General features: G+C 37.3%; 1 protein-coding gene across 1 annotated transcript; it reads right to left on the bottom strand.

Moving 5' to 3' along the window:
* Positions 1-721: 721 nt before the first annotated feature.
* On the bottom strand, positions 722-6,840 carry LOC126788844 (phosphoenolpyruvate carboxylase 2). The gene is made up of 11 exons (XM_050514856.1): positions 6,711-6,840; positions 6,161-6,354; positions 5,020-5,411; positions 4,786-4,870; positions 4,453-4,675; positions 4,085-4,188; positions 3,878-3,965; positions 3,206-3,360; positions 2,102-3,100; positions 1,627-2,013; positions 722-1,440 (listed from the first exon to the last, which is right to left on the bottom strand). Exons 2-11 carry the CDS (start codon positions 6,326-6,328, stop codon positions 1,144-1,146), a joined length of 2,898 nt encoding a protein of 965 aa, XP_050370813.1. The 5' UTR covers positions 6,329-6,354; positions 6,711-6,840; the 3' UTR covers positions 722-1,143.
* Between the last annotated feature and the right edge of the window lie 12,069 nt (positions 6,841-18,909).

Here is an 18,909-nt window from a genome sequence, read left to right as displayed (position 1 = left end):
ATTGCATTCCCACAATCTGTTTTGAATTCTACTTCATCAGGTGCAGTTTCTGAACTATGGAGGAAATTGTGGTGATCTAAGGTATCAAGGAAAAGTTCAAATATGCATATGGTGAGCCTATAACAACTTGATACCAACAAGAGAGGCTGTTAACGAAGGACTATACTAAAGATGTTCGCTGTGTACTAGGCAATTCAACACTTGAGGATACCTCGAATACGTCCTTCAGTTACATATTCTTTGACATCTCCTTTCAATATCATTTCCATTCTTATAGAATGGATATAGAAAGGCCAGTTTGACTTAATGCTGACGCCTTTCGAGAGCTGTTGATGGTCTTATGGGCGGTCGGGAAGAACAGAAACAAATCATTAGCATGGTTGGAAGAATATTACAAGGTGGATGCAGTGCGTGCAAACTGACTTAGAGACAGTGATGAAGCTTCAAGGCAGCTTTGTTACGTCCTGTACCTTACACTGCAAGCACAAAATGTGCTAGTGTAGTGATTGGCTGGAAGCCATCGCTGAGGTAAACAGCGTGATTATAAAGCATGTACGCAGCAAGTTATCTGAGGTACAAATTATACACACCCCCAGATCTTGAAATGGGGTAGCGTTACCATTGCTTTTGAGGCTGAAAATACCTCTACTTGATTCTCTGAAGTCCAAATGGTGCGGTTGAGCAGTATCTTATTTGTTACAAACATAAAACCAGGACAAAGTAGGAAAGGAAAAGGAAAAACACAAATCATTACTCGGTGTACAGAAGTTTTTAGACAAGGTTGTGATATTGTAGACTTGTGTGTATGATACTTATCTGATTATTTCATAAAGGAAAGAAGAAACAAAAGTACACTGATCTGATGGCAGAGAACTAACTTAAACATGAAGTCCATATCACCATCTGTATTGAGCACAACAAACGGTAATATTGAGTTCAATTTCTTCCGAGGCAAGGATAACAATGCCGACTATGTGCACGATTATCTGATCGTAGAACAGCAGTTATCTGACCTTTTAAGGTGGATGATCAAAAGGCATCCACTTCTTGTAAATATAGATTCAGTTCATGGGATACATCCCATCTCTATAAACCGGAAATACAGAAGGGAAAAAGCATCGAAACACATAAGAGACAGGATGTTTAACCAGTGTTCTGCAACCCAGCTGCAATACCCTTCATTGTCAAGATAAGGGTGTCCTCCAAACCAGGGGCATACTCACTTGTTGGGTTCAGCTTCACAAGTTCATCAGCTGGTTTGTTTGAGTCCATAATATCCTTGGATAGATGTGGTCGAACGGTCACATGGTAGGTAGGATCTCGGATCCGTTTCAGTGTATATGCTTGGCAGACATTGAGTGTGGTGATGTATGAATCACGCAGGCGAAGTCTTTGCTTCAGGTGGGGGTCTCCTTCCAGAAGATCCTTGTGTCCAGCAATCTACAAGTAGAAAAAGCAAAAGGTCAACGTATGCAGAGATGTGTATTGCTGGAAAGACTAAAGAACACAAATGAATTGCTGTAACATATATTTTATAGCATACAAATATGCAAAAATCTATGGCATGAATAGCTCAATAATGGAAATGTGCTCAAAATGTAACATGTACTCTTTCAATGATCTTACCTGCAAGAGATATTTCTGGGTTTCTGCATAGTCAGCTCTCAGTCGCTCTCCGAATGACCATAGCTCTTCTGAAACAAGGAGTTTATCATACAAAGCAGCAATTCCTGGGTTTCCCTTGGCAAACACCATTTCAACTAAATCAATGGTGACCCTGAAGAACGGCCACTGGTTGTACATCTCTTGCAGCATGTGAAGGTTCCTAATGTCCTTGTCAATGACATGTTTGAAAGCTTCTCCAAAGCCCAACCACACAGGAAGATGGAACCTTGTCTGTGTCCAGGCGAAAATCCATGGGATTGCACGAAGTGACTCGATGCCCCCACTAGGCTTTCTCTTTGATGGTCGACTTCCAATGTTCATCCGACCATACTCCAGCTCAGGTGTAGCCTATATCATATGTTTCCAAAGGTCATTATAATGAAAATAGTCATAGTAGAAAAACTATTGTGGTTAAATCAAGACAACAAATACTTACAAGACGAAAATACTCGACGAATCTGGGTTCTTTGAAAACAATAGCACGATAGGCCTCTGTAGATACAACAGCCATTTCATCCATAAGCTTGCGCCATTCTGGTTTTGGTGAAACTGGGAAATGCATTCCGTGCTCTAGTGTAGCAGCTGTGAAACGCTGGAGGGTTCTAAAACACAAGAGCTCCTCTCCAAAAGACTGCTCAATAACTTCACCTTGGACAGTCACACGAAGGGAACCATGAATAGTATCAGGAGGCTGAGACAATATAGCAAGATGGGTGGGTCCGCCTCCCCTTCCAACAGTCCCACCACGACCATGGAACATAGTTAGCTTCACACCAAAATCCTTGGCAACCTTTATAAGGTCCTCCTGTGCCTTGTATAACTGCCAGGCAGCTGAGAAGCGCCCTGCATCTTTACCAGAATCTGAGTAGCCAATCATGACTTCTTGCTTTCCATGGATCCTTTCCTTGTACCAATCAATTGAGAAGAGCCGGGCTAATGCAGCAGGAGCAGCCTCCAAATCTGCAAGCTTCTCAAACAGTGGAACAACTCTTAGTGGAGTCTTCACATGGCATTCACGTTGCAGAAGCTCAACTGCCAGGACATCAGATGGAGCAGTTGCCATTGAGATGATGTATGCTCCAAAGTTGTCAGCTGGGAGTTCTGCTATTACATGCAACGTATCCAAAACATCAGCAATTTCTTCAGTCTTTGGAAGATCAGTGCCAAACAGCGGGCGCTTGCCACTAAGTTCAGACAGAAGCCACTCCTGACGGCGTTCTTCAGACCATTCTCTATAGGAACCAATTTCCAGATGCTTGGTGATGGCATCCATGACATCAGTGTGCCTGTCAGATTCTTGCCGAATATCAAGTCTCACTAGAGAAAGGCCAAAGGTGGAGACTTGCCTTAAGAAATCAAGAAGGGAACCATCGGCAATAGCCCGATCACCACAATGGCAGAGTGATCTATAGCATAGTTCGAGTGGTTCCAGTAACTACATATAATTTAAATCTCAATTAGGACCATAACCAACCAACCAGATTCAAAAAAATTAAATGAGCAAGTTAGCAGCCAGACTATGTAACTAAAATGGCAATACCTGCTCAACACTGGCTAATGCTGCTTCCTCTGGAATGTCAGAGTGGCCACTGGCTAACAACTGACGAGAACGTTCACGTGTATGATAAAGCTTATCCCTTAAATCCCCAAGGATTACACGATAAGGTTCGTTGGGAGGAACTTGCTTCCAAAATTCTGTACCAAGAAACATAGGCAATGAGTATCACAAAAACTGGAATTCTGACAAAGGGCACAGACATAAAAACTAAAAGTGCAAAGAAAAGAAGCATCTATATATATGCTCCATGAGTGGTGGGCACTTAACCTTGGTAAGCCTAGTAAACAAACATCAATTTCCCTCACATTTTAACAAAAGAGAGAATACGTAATGAAATTTATATGATATCTATACATACAGAAATAATCTTTTAGGGAGAAACATGTTTTATTGCTATCTAGCTCCAATGGTCTCTTTATCATATTCGTTGACAACAAAAACCACCTATGTTACAAAGGGAGTGGGTAAAATGATAGTACAAACTATTTTCCTGGGATCTTTCTGCTTAAAAATTTTAATGGGAAGCATTGGACTAACGTCAAAAAGTCCCTACAAGCTAACCAACTACCAAAAAGTAACCAAAGGCCATAACATGGTATCCACATATTTATATAAGATGTTAGTTTTTCATCCCAAATCCAAAGCAGATATTACCAATGTAGTGCTTTGCATCTCTCCTTGTAGACCTGTGAAGTACATCAGCGCGAACACGGAGTTCATCATTGCAGCGCCACATAGACAACTGCCATGAAAAGAAAGGACATTAGCTAAGTATTACAGTATGACACTGATATAGTAACACAACCATTTGATTGCTTATATGAAGTTCATCAAACAGTTTCAAGATGCTTTGTCAGGTACCTCGAACATAAGTTCCTCTATCTGAGAATAATACATGTTAGCAGCCATCATTCTAGCCAGAAGACACACATCCCTTGTGACTTCAGGAGTAACTCTTGGATTACCTGTATCCCATGACAGAAGAATGGAAAGCCTAGTTAGTGAAAGAGGGATCACATTTGACTAGTAATTTATATCATACTTGTTCCGATAAAGATACTATGTAAGTGCAAGAAACAGTGAAATAAGTTAAGGAATAACTCTGTTTTTTGACTGAGTGGAACATTCATAATATAATTGTGGAACTGTCTTTTGGCTTCTTCTTTTTTTCCCACTACAAGACAATTTACACAAAATCATGCTCATAGTTCGATCAAGAAAAGTCATACCATCACGATCACCACCCATCCAAGAAGAGAATTGAATAAGCGGGGCATTATAGGGAACACGTTCATTAATCCCAATGTTCTTCAAAGCTGTGTCAACACGACGCAGAAATTTTGGGACGCCATTCCAGATTGTTTCATGGAAGTAGCTCATCCCTGCCCTCATCTCATCTTGTGGAGTTGGAGCTGTTCTCCGGATCTCATCCGTACGAAATGCAGCTTGAATCTACACAAGTTGGAAAACCAATATGAATAAACATGGCAAATGTTGAAACTTGAAAACTTCCACTTTCAAAGCCCATGTCAATGACTTCCCAACATGGGTGTTAACATTACCTCTCTCTGAAGCGCCTCGTCAATCTCCTGCTTATCATCAGGAGTGATGTCTTTGGCATACAACTGGGTTAGGCAATTCCGAATCCTGGACATATGCACCAGAGAAAAAAAAGGCTATAAGAATCTGAGCCACGGGTCTAGTCGTGGGAAGCTTAAATTCTAATGGAACTGAAAACTTTATATATAGAGAGACACAAGTCTGCAATGCAATACAGTAGTACATCGAGAACAAACCTTCCATGCTTCTGAAGCAAGGACCTACGGACTGATTGTGTAGGATGAGCAGTGAAGACAAGATCTACAGTCTGATTTTTCAGAGCATCAAAAACCTCCTCAGGAGACTTCTTAAATTGCCCCACAAGCCTCTTGAGAGTTTCTTCAATGTCTGACTCAGTTGTTGCAGAATTTTCATCCGCAAAGTCACCCTTTTTCAGTTTGTTTCGTCTGCGGTAAGCAATCTGGACCTCCTCAGCCAAGTTGGCCAAGCTAAGCATGTGAGCAAAGGATTTTGCAATAACAATGGAATCCCCTGGATCCAAACTTGTCAGTACATTTCCAAGTTCTGACAGTTTTTTCGGATCATGCTTTCCTTCATACTCAGCAGAAAGCTCATAACATGATTGGACCTGTACAAAAACAAACACATTAGAAATTATATTCCTTAATTGCTCACCTGATAACAATCATCCAAGTAACTTTCAGCACAAACAAATCCAATGACTTAGGCCTTGATCTCAAATGTGGAAAAGACCATGAGTTGCTCTCAAAATCCAAAACTAAAATCCACTTAAGGATCCCAAATGCACACTACAGACCCTCATAGATTGTACAAGCAATAAAATCCTTTAGAATCATTGGTTAGATATCAAGATACATTCGGCTTCACCCATCAATCAAAATATCCTCAAATTGAAATGATTATTACAAAGATTGAAATTGTTTTTGTTTCAGACTAACAGTTCCATGCTATAAAAAAAAGCAACCACTCACAATCGTAACTCCAAGTGTTTTGGTCACTGGTATTGACCAAATCAAACCTGTACATCTCAAACTAAGAAGCTTGAAAAAATAAAAGGTTGATTAAGATATCATTAACAGCACTGGGGCCTTCATCCAAAATCCACTTATCAATCAACTTATCAACAGAGACTGAGATTTCAGATTTGGATCTTCCTTAAAGCCAACAAATGCATATAATCCTCAGTCCACAAATCCATCAAAACAATATATCAGATGTTAATTCACAAGAAAAGTTCCATGCTTTACACGATCAAACTACAATGCAACCATTTCTAATTGGAATTTCAACTTCTGGCTTTAAGGGTACCCCTCAAAACCAATCCTCAACTGATCAAAACCAAATATTAATACTCACCGTTTCCCGGAGATCTTCTCCATGCAAATCCTGGAGGATATCCAGAAACCGATCCAAAAGCAGAGCATCATACTCAACAAGCTTGTCATCCTCACTCACTTTCGCCGGAACCAGAGCCCGAAGCTGAGCGTCAATAGACGCCAACTTCTCCAAACTCCTACTAGCCATTGCTCCCACTGAGCCTTCTCACTAATCTGATAATATATAAACAGAAACAAACCCAGAAGAGAAAAATCAAAACTTGCTTTAAAACACAAACAGCAGGGATGACCAAAAACGAAAGAAAAAGCAGAGCCCCCAAAGACCCGGATTGAATCAGACACACAACAGCCAAAGACTCTGATCAACGCCCTCAAAATTAGGGGGGGGGGGGGGCTCTGTAATGAAAAACTTGCAAAGACAAGCCAGACACGTGTGAGATAATGCAGGGCTTGAGTTTGCTCACAGAAGCCAGAGATTCTATGAACAAGAAAAGGCTGGATTTTTTTTTAGTAAATGTGGAAGAAAAAGGTTTGATCTTTGAATGACCCGGATGAGATTTTGGGAGTACCTGAAATCTTGGGGTTGAACCAAGGACGATGATGAAGAGAAGACGAAAGCTGTGGACTGAGAAAGAGAGAAGGTGTGAGATCCAAAGGATGCGCTCAGGGGGACATTATATAGAGAAAAGTGGATTCGAGTTTGTCAATGAATGTACACTAGTTTGGGTACATCTGAATCACTGACACCACTAGCAGTCTAGTCAGCTCTTTCTTCTCCTTCGTTCTTTCTTTCCTTGTTGGTGGGGAATATTCTTATAAAGATACTTGGTCTACAGTTGTGTACTTTCCATTTCAGGGATATTGCACTACCTGATTGTGAAAAAGTGGGAGTTTTTTTGATGGAGTGAAAAAGTGGGAGTTACTTTGAGGCATGTATACTACGATGTAGATGAAATCATCACTATTTAAATTTCATAAAATTGGATCTTGTGGTCTTCTTTTTCCATTTTTTTTGTCTTTTTTTTTTTACACACACATATAAATTGATCTGCATGTTAGTATTTTCTGTTACTTTGTAAAAGAAGACGAACAAAAGTCTAAATTATATCATTTTACTTTAAAAAAATCATTTTGCCCTTAATAAAAACACGAGTCAATCAGATAATGACCGTAATATGAACTTATGCACACTGAGTTGGTTTAACGACTGTCGACTCTTGAATTTCAACACTCGTAGCATTTATATTGTTCACGAAGATCTTTTGCATTGTTCACAAATATGAGGTTTAATATTTGATGGTGTGTTGTTTAGTTTGTTATTGGAATTTTCAAAAGTTATTTTATAAACTTTATTTTTAATACCAAATTGATGCAACATTTGTCCTAATACATTGTTTCCGACCAATAAGTGAGCGATCTTTTTGGTGTTCACAACTTTTTGTACTTCAACTCTTAACGTAATCTATTTTTTTTATATCAAGTAGTCTATTCTGAAATAAAGAGGAAAAAAAAGTCGAAAATGAAGTTGTAAACCTGCATGAGTACGATGTGACAAACATCCCATAATGCATAATAAAACAAACACCCCATTTGCTAGCCAAATTGGCATTTGAAGCTGTTGAAACTTCACCATGTAATGCCGACAATATATAACCCATGCCTAATCAGCCAGATCATTTGCCAATTATCACATATTCCGTCTATTCCGTCATTTTAATGTGTCTAATATGCCCATTTCAAAAAAAAAAATATGTGTCTAATATTAGGGCTCGGCCCGGCCCGGCCCATGAGTGACGGGCCGGGCCTTAATAAATTTAAATAAGTGGCGGGCCGGGCCGGGCCGGGTATTTTTAAAAATACGAAGATCCAAGCCCGCCCACCTAAGGCGGGCCTTGCGGGCTTTTGCGGGCCGGGTCTTGCGGGCTTTTACGGGCCGGGCCTTACGGGCTTGTATTAGAAAAATAATATAATACTCTAATTTAAGGGTTTGAAACAATAAAAGAATTGTTAGAAAACATTCTAAAACAAAAGTCACAAATAAATTCTGGTTTCGAAATATTATCGATCGACACCAATAGATGTGATTGATATATATATTTAGGGACCGTGTAAAAATTTCATCCAATTCGGACCTCGTTTAACCGTCGAAATTTTCGGTCAACAAAAAAAAGTTGCGTTTTCACATAATAAAATCTCATTGACCGGGGCTTTGTCAAATAGATTTCTTCAGTTCGACCACGCACGATAGGTAACAAAAATTAGGTGATTTTAAATATGTAAACAAATTTCCACATTCACATCTTGGTAATTGGTCCTCCCTTAGGGCATATTAGTGTTGTTTTTGGTTTACCGGAAATTCCGACGGTTAAACGAGGTCCGAATTGCATGAAATTTTAAAATGATCATTAAATATATATATTGATCACATCGGATGGTGTCGATCGATTCCGAGAAGTTTCCTTCATATAGTCGCTTCATAATGTGATAGTTTTATTATAAACCTAATATAAGGTTATAATACATTAGTGGACACTTCGGCGATCGACAACTCAAATTCAAAATATGGTCGATCGACACCAATAGATATGATTGGTATATATATTTAGGGACCGTGTAAAAATTTCATCCAATTCGGACCTCGTTTAACCGTCGGAATTTTCGGTCAACAAAAAAAAGTGGCGTTTTCACATAATAAAATCTCATTGACCGGGGCTTTGTCAAATAGATTTTTTCAGTTCGACCACGCACGATAGGTAACAAAAATTAGGTGATTTCAAATATGTAAACAAATTTCCACATTCACATCTTGGTAATTGGTCCTCCCTTAGGGCATGTTAGTGTTGTTTTTGGTTTACCGGAAATTCCGACGGTTAAACGAGGTCCGAATTGCATGAAATTTTAAAATGATCATTAAATATATATATTGATCACATCGGATGATGTCGATCGATTCCAATAAGTTTCCTTCATATAGTCGCTTCATAATGTGATAGTTTTATTATAAACCTAATATAAGGTTATAATACATTAGTGGACACTTCGGCGATCGACAACTCAAATTCAAAATATGGTCGATCGACACCAGTAGATGTGATCGGTATATATATTTAGGGAACCCGTAAAAATTTCGTCCGTTTTGGACATGGTTTGACCGTTCGTACCAACGGTCAACTAAAAAAGAGGCATTTTGACATATTTAAACCTCATTGACCGGGGCTTTGCCAAATAGATTTCTTCAGTTCGACCGCGCACGATATGTAATAAAAATTAGGTGATTTCAAATATGTAAACAAATTTATACATTCGCATCTTGGTAATTGGTCCCCCCTTAGGGCATGTTAGTGTTGTTTTTTGTTTACCGGAAATTTTGACGGTTAAACGAGGTCCGAATTGCATGAAATTTTAAAATGATCATTAAATATATATATTGATCACATCGGATGGTGTCGATCGATTCCGAGAAGTTTCCTTCATATAGTCGCTTCATAATGTGATAGTTTTATTATAAACCTAATATAAGGTTATAATACATTAGTGGACACTTCGGCGATCGACAACTCAAATTCAAAATATGGTCGATCGACACCAGTAGATGTGATCGGTATATATATTTAGGGAACCCGTAAAAATTTCGTCCGTTTTGGACATGGTTTGACCGTTCGTACCAACGGTCAACTAAAAAAGAGGCGTTTTGACATATTTAAACCTCATTGACCGGGGCTTTGCCAAATAGATTTCTTCAGTTCGACCGCGCACGATAGGTAATAAAAATTAGGTGATTTCAAATATGTAAACAAATTTATATATTCACATCTTGGTAATTGGTCTCCCCTTAGGGCATATTAGTGTTGTTTTTTGTTTACCAGAAATTTTGACGGTTAAACGAGGTCCGAATTGCATGAAATTTTAAAATGATCATTAAATATATATATTGATCACATCGGATGGTGTCGATCGATTCCGAGAAGTTTCCTTCATATAGTCGCTTCATAATGTGATAGTTTTATTATAAACCTAATATAAGGTTATAATACATTAGTGGACACTTCGGCGATCGACAACTCAAATTCAAAATATGGTCGATCGACACCAGTAGATGTGATCGGTATATATATTTAGGGACCCCGTAAAAATTTCATCCGTTTTGGACATGGTTTGACCGTTCGTATCAACGGTCAACTAAAAAAGAGGCGTTTTGACATATTTAAACCTCATTGACTGAGGCTTTGCCAAATAGATTTATTCAGTTCGACCGCGCACGATAGGTAACAAAAATTAGGTGATTTCATATATGCAAACGGCTTTCAGCATTCACATATTTGTAATAAGTCCTCCCTTAGGGCATAATAGTGGTGTTTTCGATTTACCAAAAATTCCGACGGTCAAACGAAGTCCGAATTGGATGAAATTTTTACAGGGTCACTAAATATATATTCCAATCACATCGGCTGGTGTTGATCGATCCCGACAAGTTTCTTTCATAGAGTTGCTTCATAATGCGTTAGTTTTAATATAAACCTAATATAAAGGGTATGATACATTAGTTGACGCTTCGACGATCAATAACTCTAGTTCGAAATAAGGTCGATCGACACCAGTAGATGTGATCGGTATATATATTTAGGGAACCCGTAAAAATTTCGTCCGTTTTGGATATTGTTTGACCGTCCGTACCTACGGTTAACAAAGAAAAAGGCGTTTTGACATATTAAAATCTTCTTTGACCGGGGCTTTGCCAAATTGGTTTCCTTGGTGCGACCACACATAATCGGTGACAAAAATTAGGTGATTTCAGATATGCAAACGACTTTTTGTGTTCGCATTTTGGTAATGGGTCTTCTTTTATGACATATTAGTGTTGTTTTCGGTTTACCGGAAATTCCGACGGTCAAACGAGTTCCGAATTGGATGAAATTTTTACAGGGTCACTAAATATATATACTGATCATATCTACTGGTGTCGATCGATCCCAAGAAGTTTCTTTAATATAGTTGCTTCATAATGCAATAGTTTTATTTTAAACCTAATAAAATATGTATGTATAATATTTTATTATTTGGCGGGCTTTTACGGGCCGGGCATTGCGGGCTTTTGGCGGGCCGGGTCTCACGGGCATTGCGGGCTTTTGGCGGGCCGGGCCCACGGGCCGGGCCAGGTTTCACACCTCTAATTTAAGCCCGGCCCTCTACCCACGGAAACGGGCTTTGGCGGGTTTTCTCGCGGGCCGGGCCGGGTAAAAGCCCGTCGGGCTTGCGGGCCTCCGCGGGCTTTTCGGGTCCGCGGGCTAAATGATGAGGCCTATCTAATATGCCAACGTTAGAGTAAAGCCATGCACTACAACTCGATCTTTGCCTTGTAATGGCTAGTTGCCTAGTTGGATTTAACATTTGATGAACTTCACCTCATAGCAAGCCTTGTGAAGTCAGCGAGGATGTCACATATCATTCAAAAGCATCACAATATATAATTATATATTACGTAAGACTTCTTTATATTTAGATATTAGTTACTGGTATTTTGGAATCCATTTGATGCACTCTTCAAACTTTGCATCTTAATCGCTAAACAAAGATGGCTTCAAGAGTGGAGACCATGTATTCTCACGTTGTTATTATCAATCCATCATTTAAGCTCAAATGGATTTCAAGGTTCGTGGATGAGCACACGGATCTCTACTCAATGTGAGGAAAATATGGGGAATATAATTTGGAGGATAAAACGAAAACGTTCATAGAACTAGATATTGTATTTGTTCTTCTTATTTAGTATTTTCCACCATAATTTGCTTAATTTTTTAAATGGTATAATATTCATTATGATAATTAAAATGAATATAACTGCTCAATACCATTTAATTTAGTGGCGTTAGTTTTTCTTCGCAAATAAAAGGTCGTCAGTTTGACTCACAACATGCATATTCGTTGTGGGCATATATATTAATTGTTATATTTAATAAAAGAAATGAACGTAACTAATTTAGAAGATCCAAACATTAGTATGTCTACTAATTTTCTTAATTTATATTCTTACACTAATTTCATCATTTGATTTAAAAAAAAAACTTAGACAGACAATTGCATTGGAACAATAATAATTTGTTGTGACAAGAGTATATAAACAAAAGCATGCGCGCATTATTAGGTCAACTGAAATAATATAATATCCATATGATGGCATGAACCTGGTTGCGCATGCATGAGGCCACAACACAACTGCATGCCAATTTTTTATGATCGAGGGGTATTATATATTTTCTTTAGGAAAATGATGATCAATTATGCATTTACAATAATAGGCTTCAATTAAGTCAACCAAATGACTTGGGAAAACCTAATAATCAGGTGCTAGGCAACAGAAAAAAAAAAGAACATAGTCATGTTCGTGGCCGCATCAATTATTTCCATGCTAGCTGTTGTGTTTTTTTTTTCTAATCTGAAACAGTTGAGTGATTTGTATGTTAACAATCGTACCATGTGGTTTGATGTTGAGGACATATGGAATCCCTCACGAGGAATGATCGATTGATTAGATTCCATTGCAACCTCGTTTATAATTGTGTTAATCTTATCATCTTATGGGTTCAACTTAATCCATTATAAATTTATAATCAAGGTCTGTACAAATTTTGATTCATGTAGAATATCAGTGTTCTAAAAAAGGCCGCCTATGTCGTTTAGGTGGCGGGTCATCGTTGCGTTTTTAGGCAATTCAGTTGTCTATGGCAGTCGGGTGATTAGACGGCCGTCTAGGCGGGTCTAGGCGGGCTTAGGCGGTCCTAGGCGGTTTGACTTTCAATTTTTTTTTAATCTCATTTTTTTGGATTTGGGGATTAGACTACCATTTGTGATTGTAAAAAAATATTTACATTTTGTTCTAAATTTCTAATATTATGTTATGAATTTTGGATGAGTTGAGACTATTTTGATTTATAAACATTAATATCAAGTACTTTTTTACTCATTATATATTTTTAATCATATAAATAGTATTAAATATATGTATACAAATAAATAAATATTTAATAATTTAAAATCGCCTAAGCGCCGTTTAGGCGGCCGTCTAGCCGTCTAGGCGCTAGGCGGTGATTGTCCGCCCGGCTACCGTCTAGCGTTTTTTCAAACCTCGTATAATATATTAGACATTTGGTATACATCACTCTCAGCTCTCTTTTTTTAGAGAGGAATAAAACTTTTATGTACTTAATTATAATAGACTCATATGAGGTGAGTTATTAAGCTGGTAATTTTTCTTTATAATATATCGTTTATTTTTAGAATTTTAGATATTGAAATCTACACTCTCTCTAGCTTTTACAATTCAGATTTCTAGCTAACTTAGATTTAGGCTTATATGAGATGAAATTGACGTACGTCAAATTCCTCTGCTTGGCACCAGTTTCAAAAATCTACCATAGTTGTTAAGGGAGGAACTGCCAAAACGACTGCAGTGATATCAATAGGAAAAATCGGTGTTTTACTACCAGTACGTCACAAATTTCGTCTTCGACGTCGTAGTACTCTTACCTGAAATTATGATAAGGATTGCTGTATGAAGTATGAACCACCATTCACCTCAGAGATATACTTTTTAAATATAAAAATTTGATATCTTCCCAGAATAAGTGAAGCAGGTAGAATCCTTTTGAACATAATAACATATGGATTTTTCGCTAGTGTGGAGACTCCTATGATTATACAAACGCAATACTCGACAATTGTGTAATATATTTGTTTTCAACAAGTGTTTCATGAAGCAAACGGTATAGGGAATAGACTAGCTAGCTAACTGTGGTACTCTAAATGGCGTTCAGTATTATATAGTCTAAGGTACGTCCGAGTTTTCCTTTTTCTCTTTTGCTTTTTTTTTTGTGCTCTTGAGAAGATCTCTTTTGCCGTTGATATTGACTTGCATGAGCGTTTACCCTGTGGAATTTCAATTGTAGACCCCATAATTCAAGTTCAACCTTTCATTTTCTGCATAATTGATATAAGCATTTTATGCTATGATTATATCATCTAATTCCTCGTATATTTTCTATGTTAGTATCTTAAACATCATCATTATAACCTACTTTTATTATTTTAGGTGTTTTTGAAAGCAAATGAGAGGATCATTGAGAAAATATGCATTTTAAAGTCAAATGTGCAAAACAGTTAGCTTTGATGGACCATAGTGGGCAAGCTACTTGAAGGAAAATTATGAATAATATGTCGATGGAAAGCCCTATGATTCTACTTTCTAAATCCGTTAGAATACTCGATTTAGTTAACAAATGTCTGTCTGGCTGAGAATCACGTTGTGGATCAAAAGTTATATTTCAAGGTCCGGACCACTCCAAGCAGCCCATGGACGAGTTTTACAGTATCATTATGATATATTGGAGATTATGGAGTTAATTTATGAGTCAAGTAAGAGAAATCCTATAAGAAAATAAAGAAGGCAACCCTAATTGGAGAATGAAGTTTGTAACTTTATAAAAAGGGGACTTCTTCTTCTTGTGGCTCTCTCCTCTTTCTCTTATTCTCCCCTCTGCCTTATGGGACAATAACCTCTATGTTTTTGTGTAACTAAATTCTTCAAGTTAGGGGCTGCCCTTGTAGCCCTGTTTATGCAAAACTCTTGATTATGTTTGCTTAATTTGATATCTTATTGTTATGTGATTGGTGTGCCTTAATTTGTGTTATTAATAACTTTTTTGCATGTTTGTTTTCTTTGGTGTGCAACTTAGATTATATACATGTGATCGCAGCTAGAGTTTAAAGATTGTTTCATCTAATAGTTATGATTCTTTCTCTCACCGAGTAGTGACTACCTCACTCGCGGAGGTAAATCAATGGATGGTTATTGATTGGGTAGGGAGTGTGTTTCACGCTACCTAGACTTTAATCAACGGACAAATTTTCATAGATCTAAATGATTTCTGCTTGAGTTACTAGACTATTGCGTTTCAGAGCTAGTAAACATGTTAGAGAATGCTTTTAACGAAAAGTATGTTTCACGACGTTAAATAATTTTAGGGAAGTAGTAAAAACAATTTCAGTGTGTTTCATGGTTGTTTGTATTTGTTGTCAGTCACATAATTGTTAAGTGATTTCTATGATTGATTAAGAGTGAAGTATAAACAATGGTGAATTGATGTAGTTTCTAACTTGTTCATCTCATTCATTATATATTATTAATTTACATTGTTTCTTTACCTTGACATTGATAATCAAAACCCCCATATTTATTTGTTTTGTTTAGCGTAAATTGTGAAAGTACACTCAGTCTCTAGCATCGAATAATTTCTGCTTATTATATACTACGATTGACAATTTTTTACAAGGTTAATTGAAAAGACTATTTTGACCCTATTAATAATGTCCAGTAAAGTTTGTCAACCACCGATTTGGCTCGTAGGTAAACTTGTTGCTTCGATCGACTTCAATCTTGGTACTTAGTCTTCGGTAGGGACAGGTAGGGCTGCGCGGTTGATATTGAATCTGATAAGTTATTGGAAGTATATACATGAGGGAGGTGGCTTTTGCAGTTTTTCTTATATCCATTCCAATTCTGTCTATTCCCACAAGACACCTTATCAACCACGCTTATCTAGTCGACAATCACTAAGTTATCAAAACGTACAAGTGCTTATTCGTTCGATCACAAGAAAGGAAATTCCCTGCCAATTCCACTATCAACCTTTAAGTAATTAACATAAAACATGATACATAACTAAAATAGTTTCATGAAGTTGTTAGTCAAGCTCCTCAAAGAAACAATATATCCTTATCTTGAGAACTTCAGTTCTATCATAATTTATGTGACCGGGACTTTCTCATTCATCGATCAACATTTCAAAGTACCTTAAACGTCATTAATTAAGTCAATTAACTAATTACGTATATGTTTATCTTGATTGAGAAGGCAGCTAAGAGATCAAGATACAAACATCAAAGTAGAACACGAACAAGGAGTCTTGCCCGCTTGCTGCCACAATTTGCATAATTATGTCAACCCGACTTGATTCATTAATTGGGGAATTTTGAATAAAACTGTTAAGTAGTCACAAAAAAAAACACGTACGGTTGTGTGTTTCAGCACATTCCATAGGATTTCAAAGATGCCAAACACGTATACGTCAATAATATATTTTCAATGATTCAGTCGGCTTTACATTACGAATGAATTTTGATTAAAAAAAATAAACTAGCTAAAGACCTTTTTCTTGTAAACCAACTAAAGAAAGAAAGAAAACGAAGAGGGAAAGAGACATTTTTTTTGTTCCAGAGAGGGAAAGAGACATTTTTTTTGTTCCAGAGAGGGAAAGAGACATTAAATGTATCTTATGCATGGTTTCCCCTGTTTTTTTTTCTTTTCGATACAATACTATGGCTTCATCCAAAAGTCTTGCTAAAATCATTTGAATTATAATTCAGTCTGTAAGAGGATCACACATAGCCCATGATCTCACGTCACAAATCAAGCATCTAGAAAGATAATTGCAATTGTGTGTTAAATGGAGTTTGTACGTACAAGATCTGTAGAATATATTATATCAAGAGAGGTTTTTCTTGATGTATCTCAATATATATATTTTCATCAGTTGGATGCTGCATGTGGTTTCTGTTATATGTAGCTTAAGTCCCCCTTCCTTAATTAGTTTAGTTTGTTCTCATGAATTAGTCTAGGTTTCTTCGACCAAAAAAAAAAGAATCAGTCTAGGTTTAATTGTTAATTGGTCCTTGAATTTCTTTTATTTTTGTCCCTTTTTAATGTGTTTGTATATGTTATATACATAGAGGTGTTGGAGTAAACTGAAATTCCTAGCATCTTAGAGGTGATTGTAGCAGGTGTCATATATGACAAGAATTCTGATATCACGATGTATAGTTTCAGATAGGTTTCATGTGCCAAGGTCATAGTGCATGAACCTCAACTTGAAAGAGCTGTAAATGTTAATGAACAACATCTAATGAATCTCCACCAGCAAATAGCATTATCCATGAGTTCATTGTGACTGGACCATCATGATACTCAAAATGGTACAAGGACATAATACAATCTAAGATTCTAGAGGTGCTCATAATGAGTCACTATTGCTGATTTATCATATATATAAAACTACCAAAAGACATTCATAAATTTATTAAATATTATATCCTCTTCTGTAAGTTCAAAATCTATATTGCTTCTGCCGTATATATACAATTCAACCATGCATTGAAAAAATTGAAAAACTAATGTAATTTATAGATTTAATGAGGTATCTTTTTATCTTTTGTAAGTTTAACTCGCAGTATATATACAATTCAACCATTAAGAAGATTAAAACTAATGTAATTTATGAATTTAATGAGGTATCGTTTTACTCTTCTTCTCTTTTTTTTTTAAAAAAAGAAAACTGTATTTCAACAAAATAATATTACAATTACACAAAGACTACTAGTTATAGGACCATCGTAAGAACCGATAGACATGAGCAAAAAATATCTAATCTCGAACCAATCAAAACAATGTCAGGACTAGTCAATATCTACTCGCCGCCAATCTAAAAAAGAGAACCACTTTATTAGCATCACATACCAAAACCTCAAACATATTTGCAGAGACAACCTCCTCATTACATTGACACCTAGAAAAAACCGACATTTAAATAATCTCTGGAAATGAGATGCACCATACAATAGCACACTCAATAACACTACCGACCAACCCTAAACCCTCACACCAAGATGAGGGAATGAAGAAAAAGAAAAAAAAAACTCACAAAAGGAGGGACAAACTAAAACCAGAAAAAACAAAAAAAACCTATAGAAACCCATACCTCGGCCAAATAATAGAGCCCGGGCCCACCATACTGAACCAATAGAGAACACCGAGAGTAGCCACCATACCTCCGCCTCTGACCTCAGGGTAGCCACCCCGTTGACGACGCTAGATGTCACCAAATATAACTGCCTAGATCTATGACAAAAGTTCAAAACCTCCCACTCTTCAGATATCAAACAAGAGATGAGATTACAAGTTGACCCGGATTCACGAAGCAGTCCAGGCAAGCCGTCACCGCCACCGCTTCCCTGTCTCCTACTACCACACTTCACCAGTTTCACCCGCCACAAAACCCTACTAGCGACACAAAGGCAACACCATAACCCCATCAAAGGACAACCCATGCAATTAGAAAACATGCGGTACACCGAATACAACCGCCAAGGTAGGTCACCAATTGACCCGCCACAAACTCTTGTTCGAAAACCACATCAAAAGACGTGCCATCAGACATAGACTAAAGCTTTTTTTTTCGAACCTTAGGGCGATTCGGTTATCTCAGAGCGCTAAGGGACTTTTTAGTAAGTAAACTATCTTGCAGACAATTTTTGAGATCGTTTTACTTTAAATCCATTAATTAGAATTATTAGAAACCGAAGACGTGGATCACATGGATTTGCTCCATTGGTCAAGGCATTGAACTTATATGCTGACGAGCTAGGTTTGAATCCCAATACTCCCTCTTTGAAGAGTATTTTCTCTAAATATAGTCAATTGAGCATTGAGATTATTTCTAGGCCAAGGTGGTGAATTTATCCATTGACGAGCCAAGATTTGAATCCTTGTACTCCCTAAATTATGTCCCCCAAAAATGGGAACAAAATTTCTGCCACTCCCTAAGGCGATAGGAGCTTTTACATCAGTATGGGGGTACAAGAGTCGTCTGCATATGAGGGCTCAATGGGATCAATATATCCTGAAGTTTACGCGTGAGGAGGAGCGTGACTATTTGGTCT

The sequence above is a fragment of the Argentina anserina genome, chromosome 3 (assembly GCF_933775445.1).
Source record: "Argentina anserina chromosome 3, drPotAnse1.1, whole genome shotgun sequence".
Lineage (NCBI taxonomy): Eukaryota > Viridiplantae > Streptophyta > Magnoliopsida > Rosales > Rosaceae > Argentina > Argentina anserina.
This window is presented reverse-complemented; position numbering and strand designations above follow the sequence as displayed.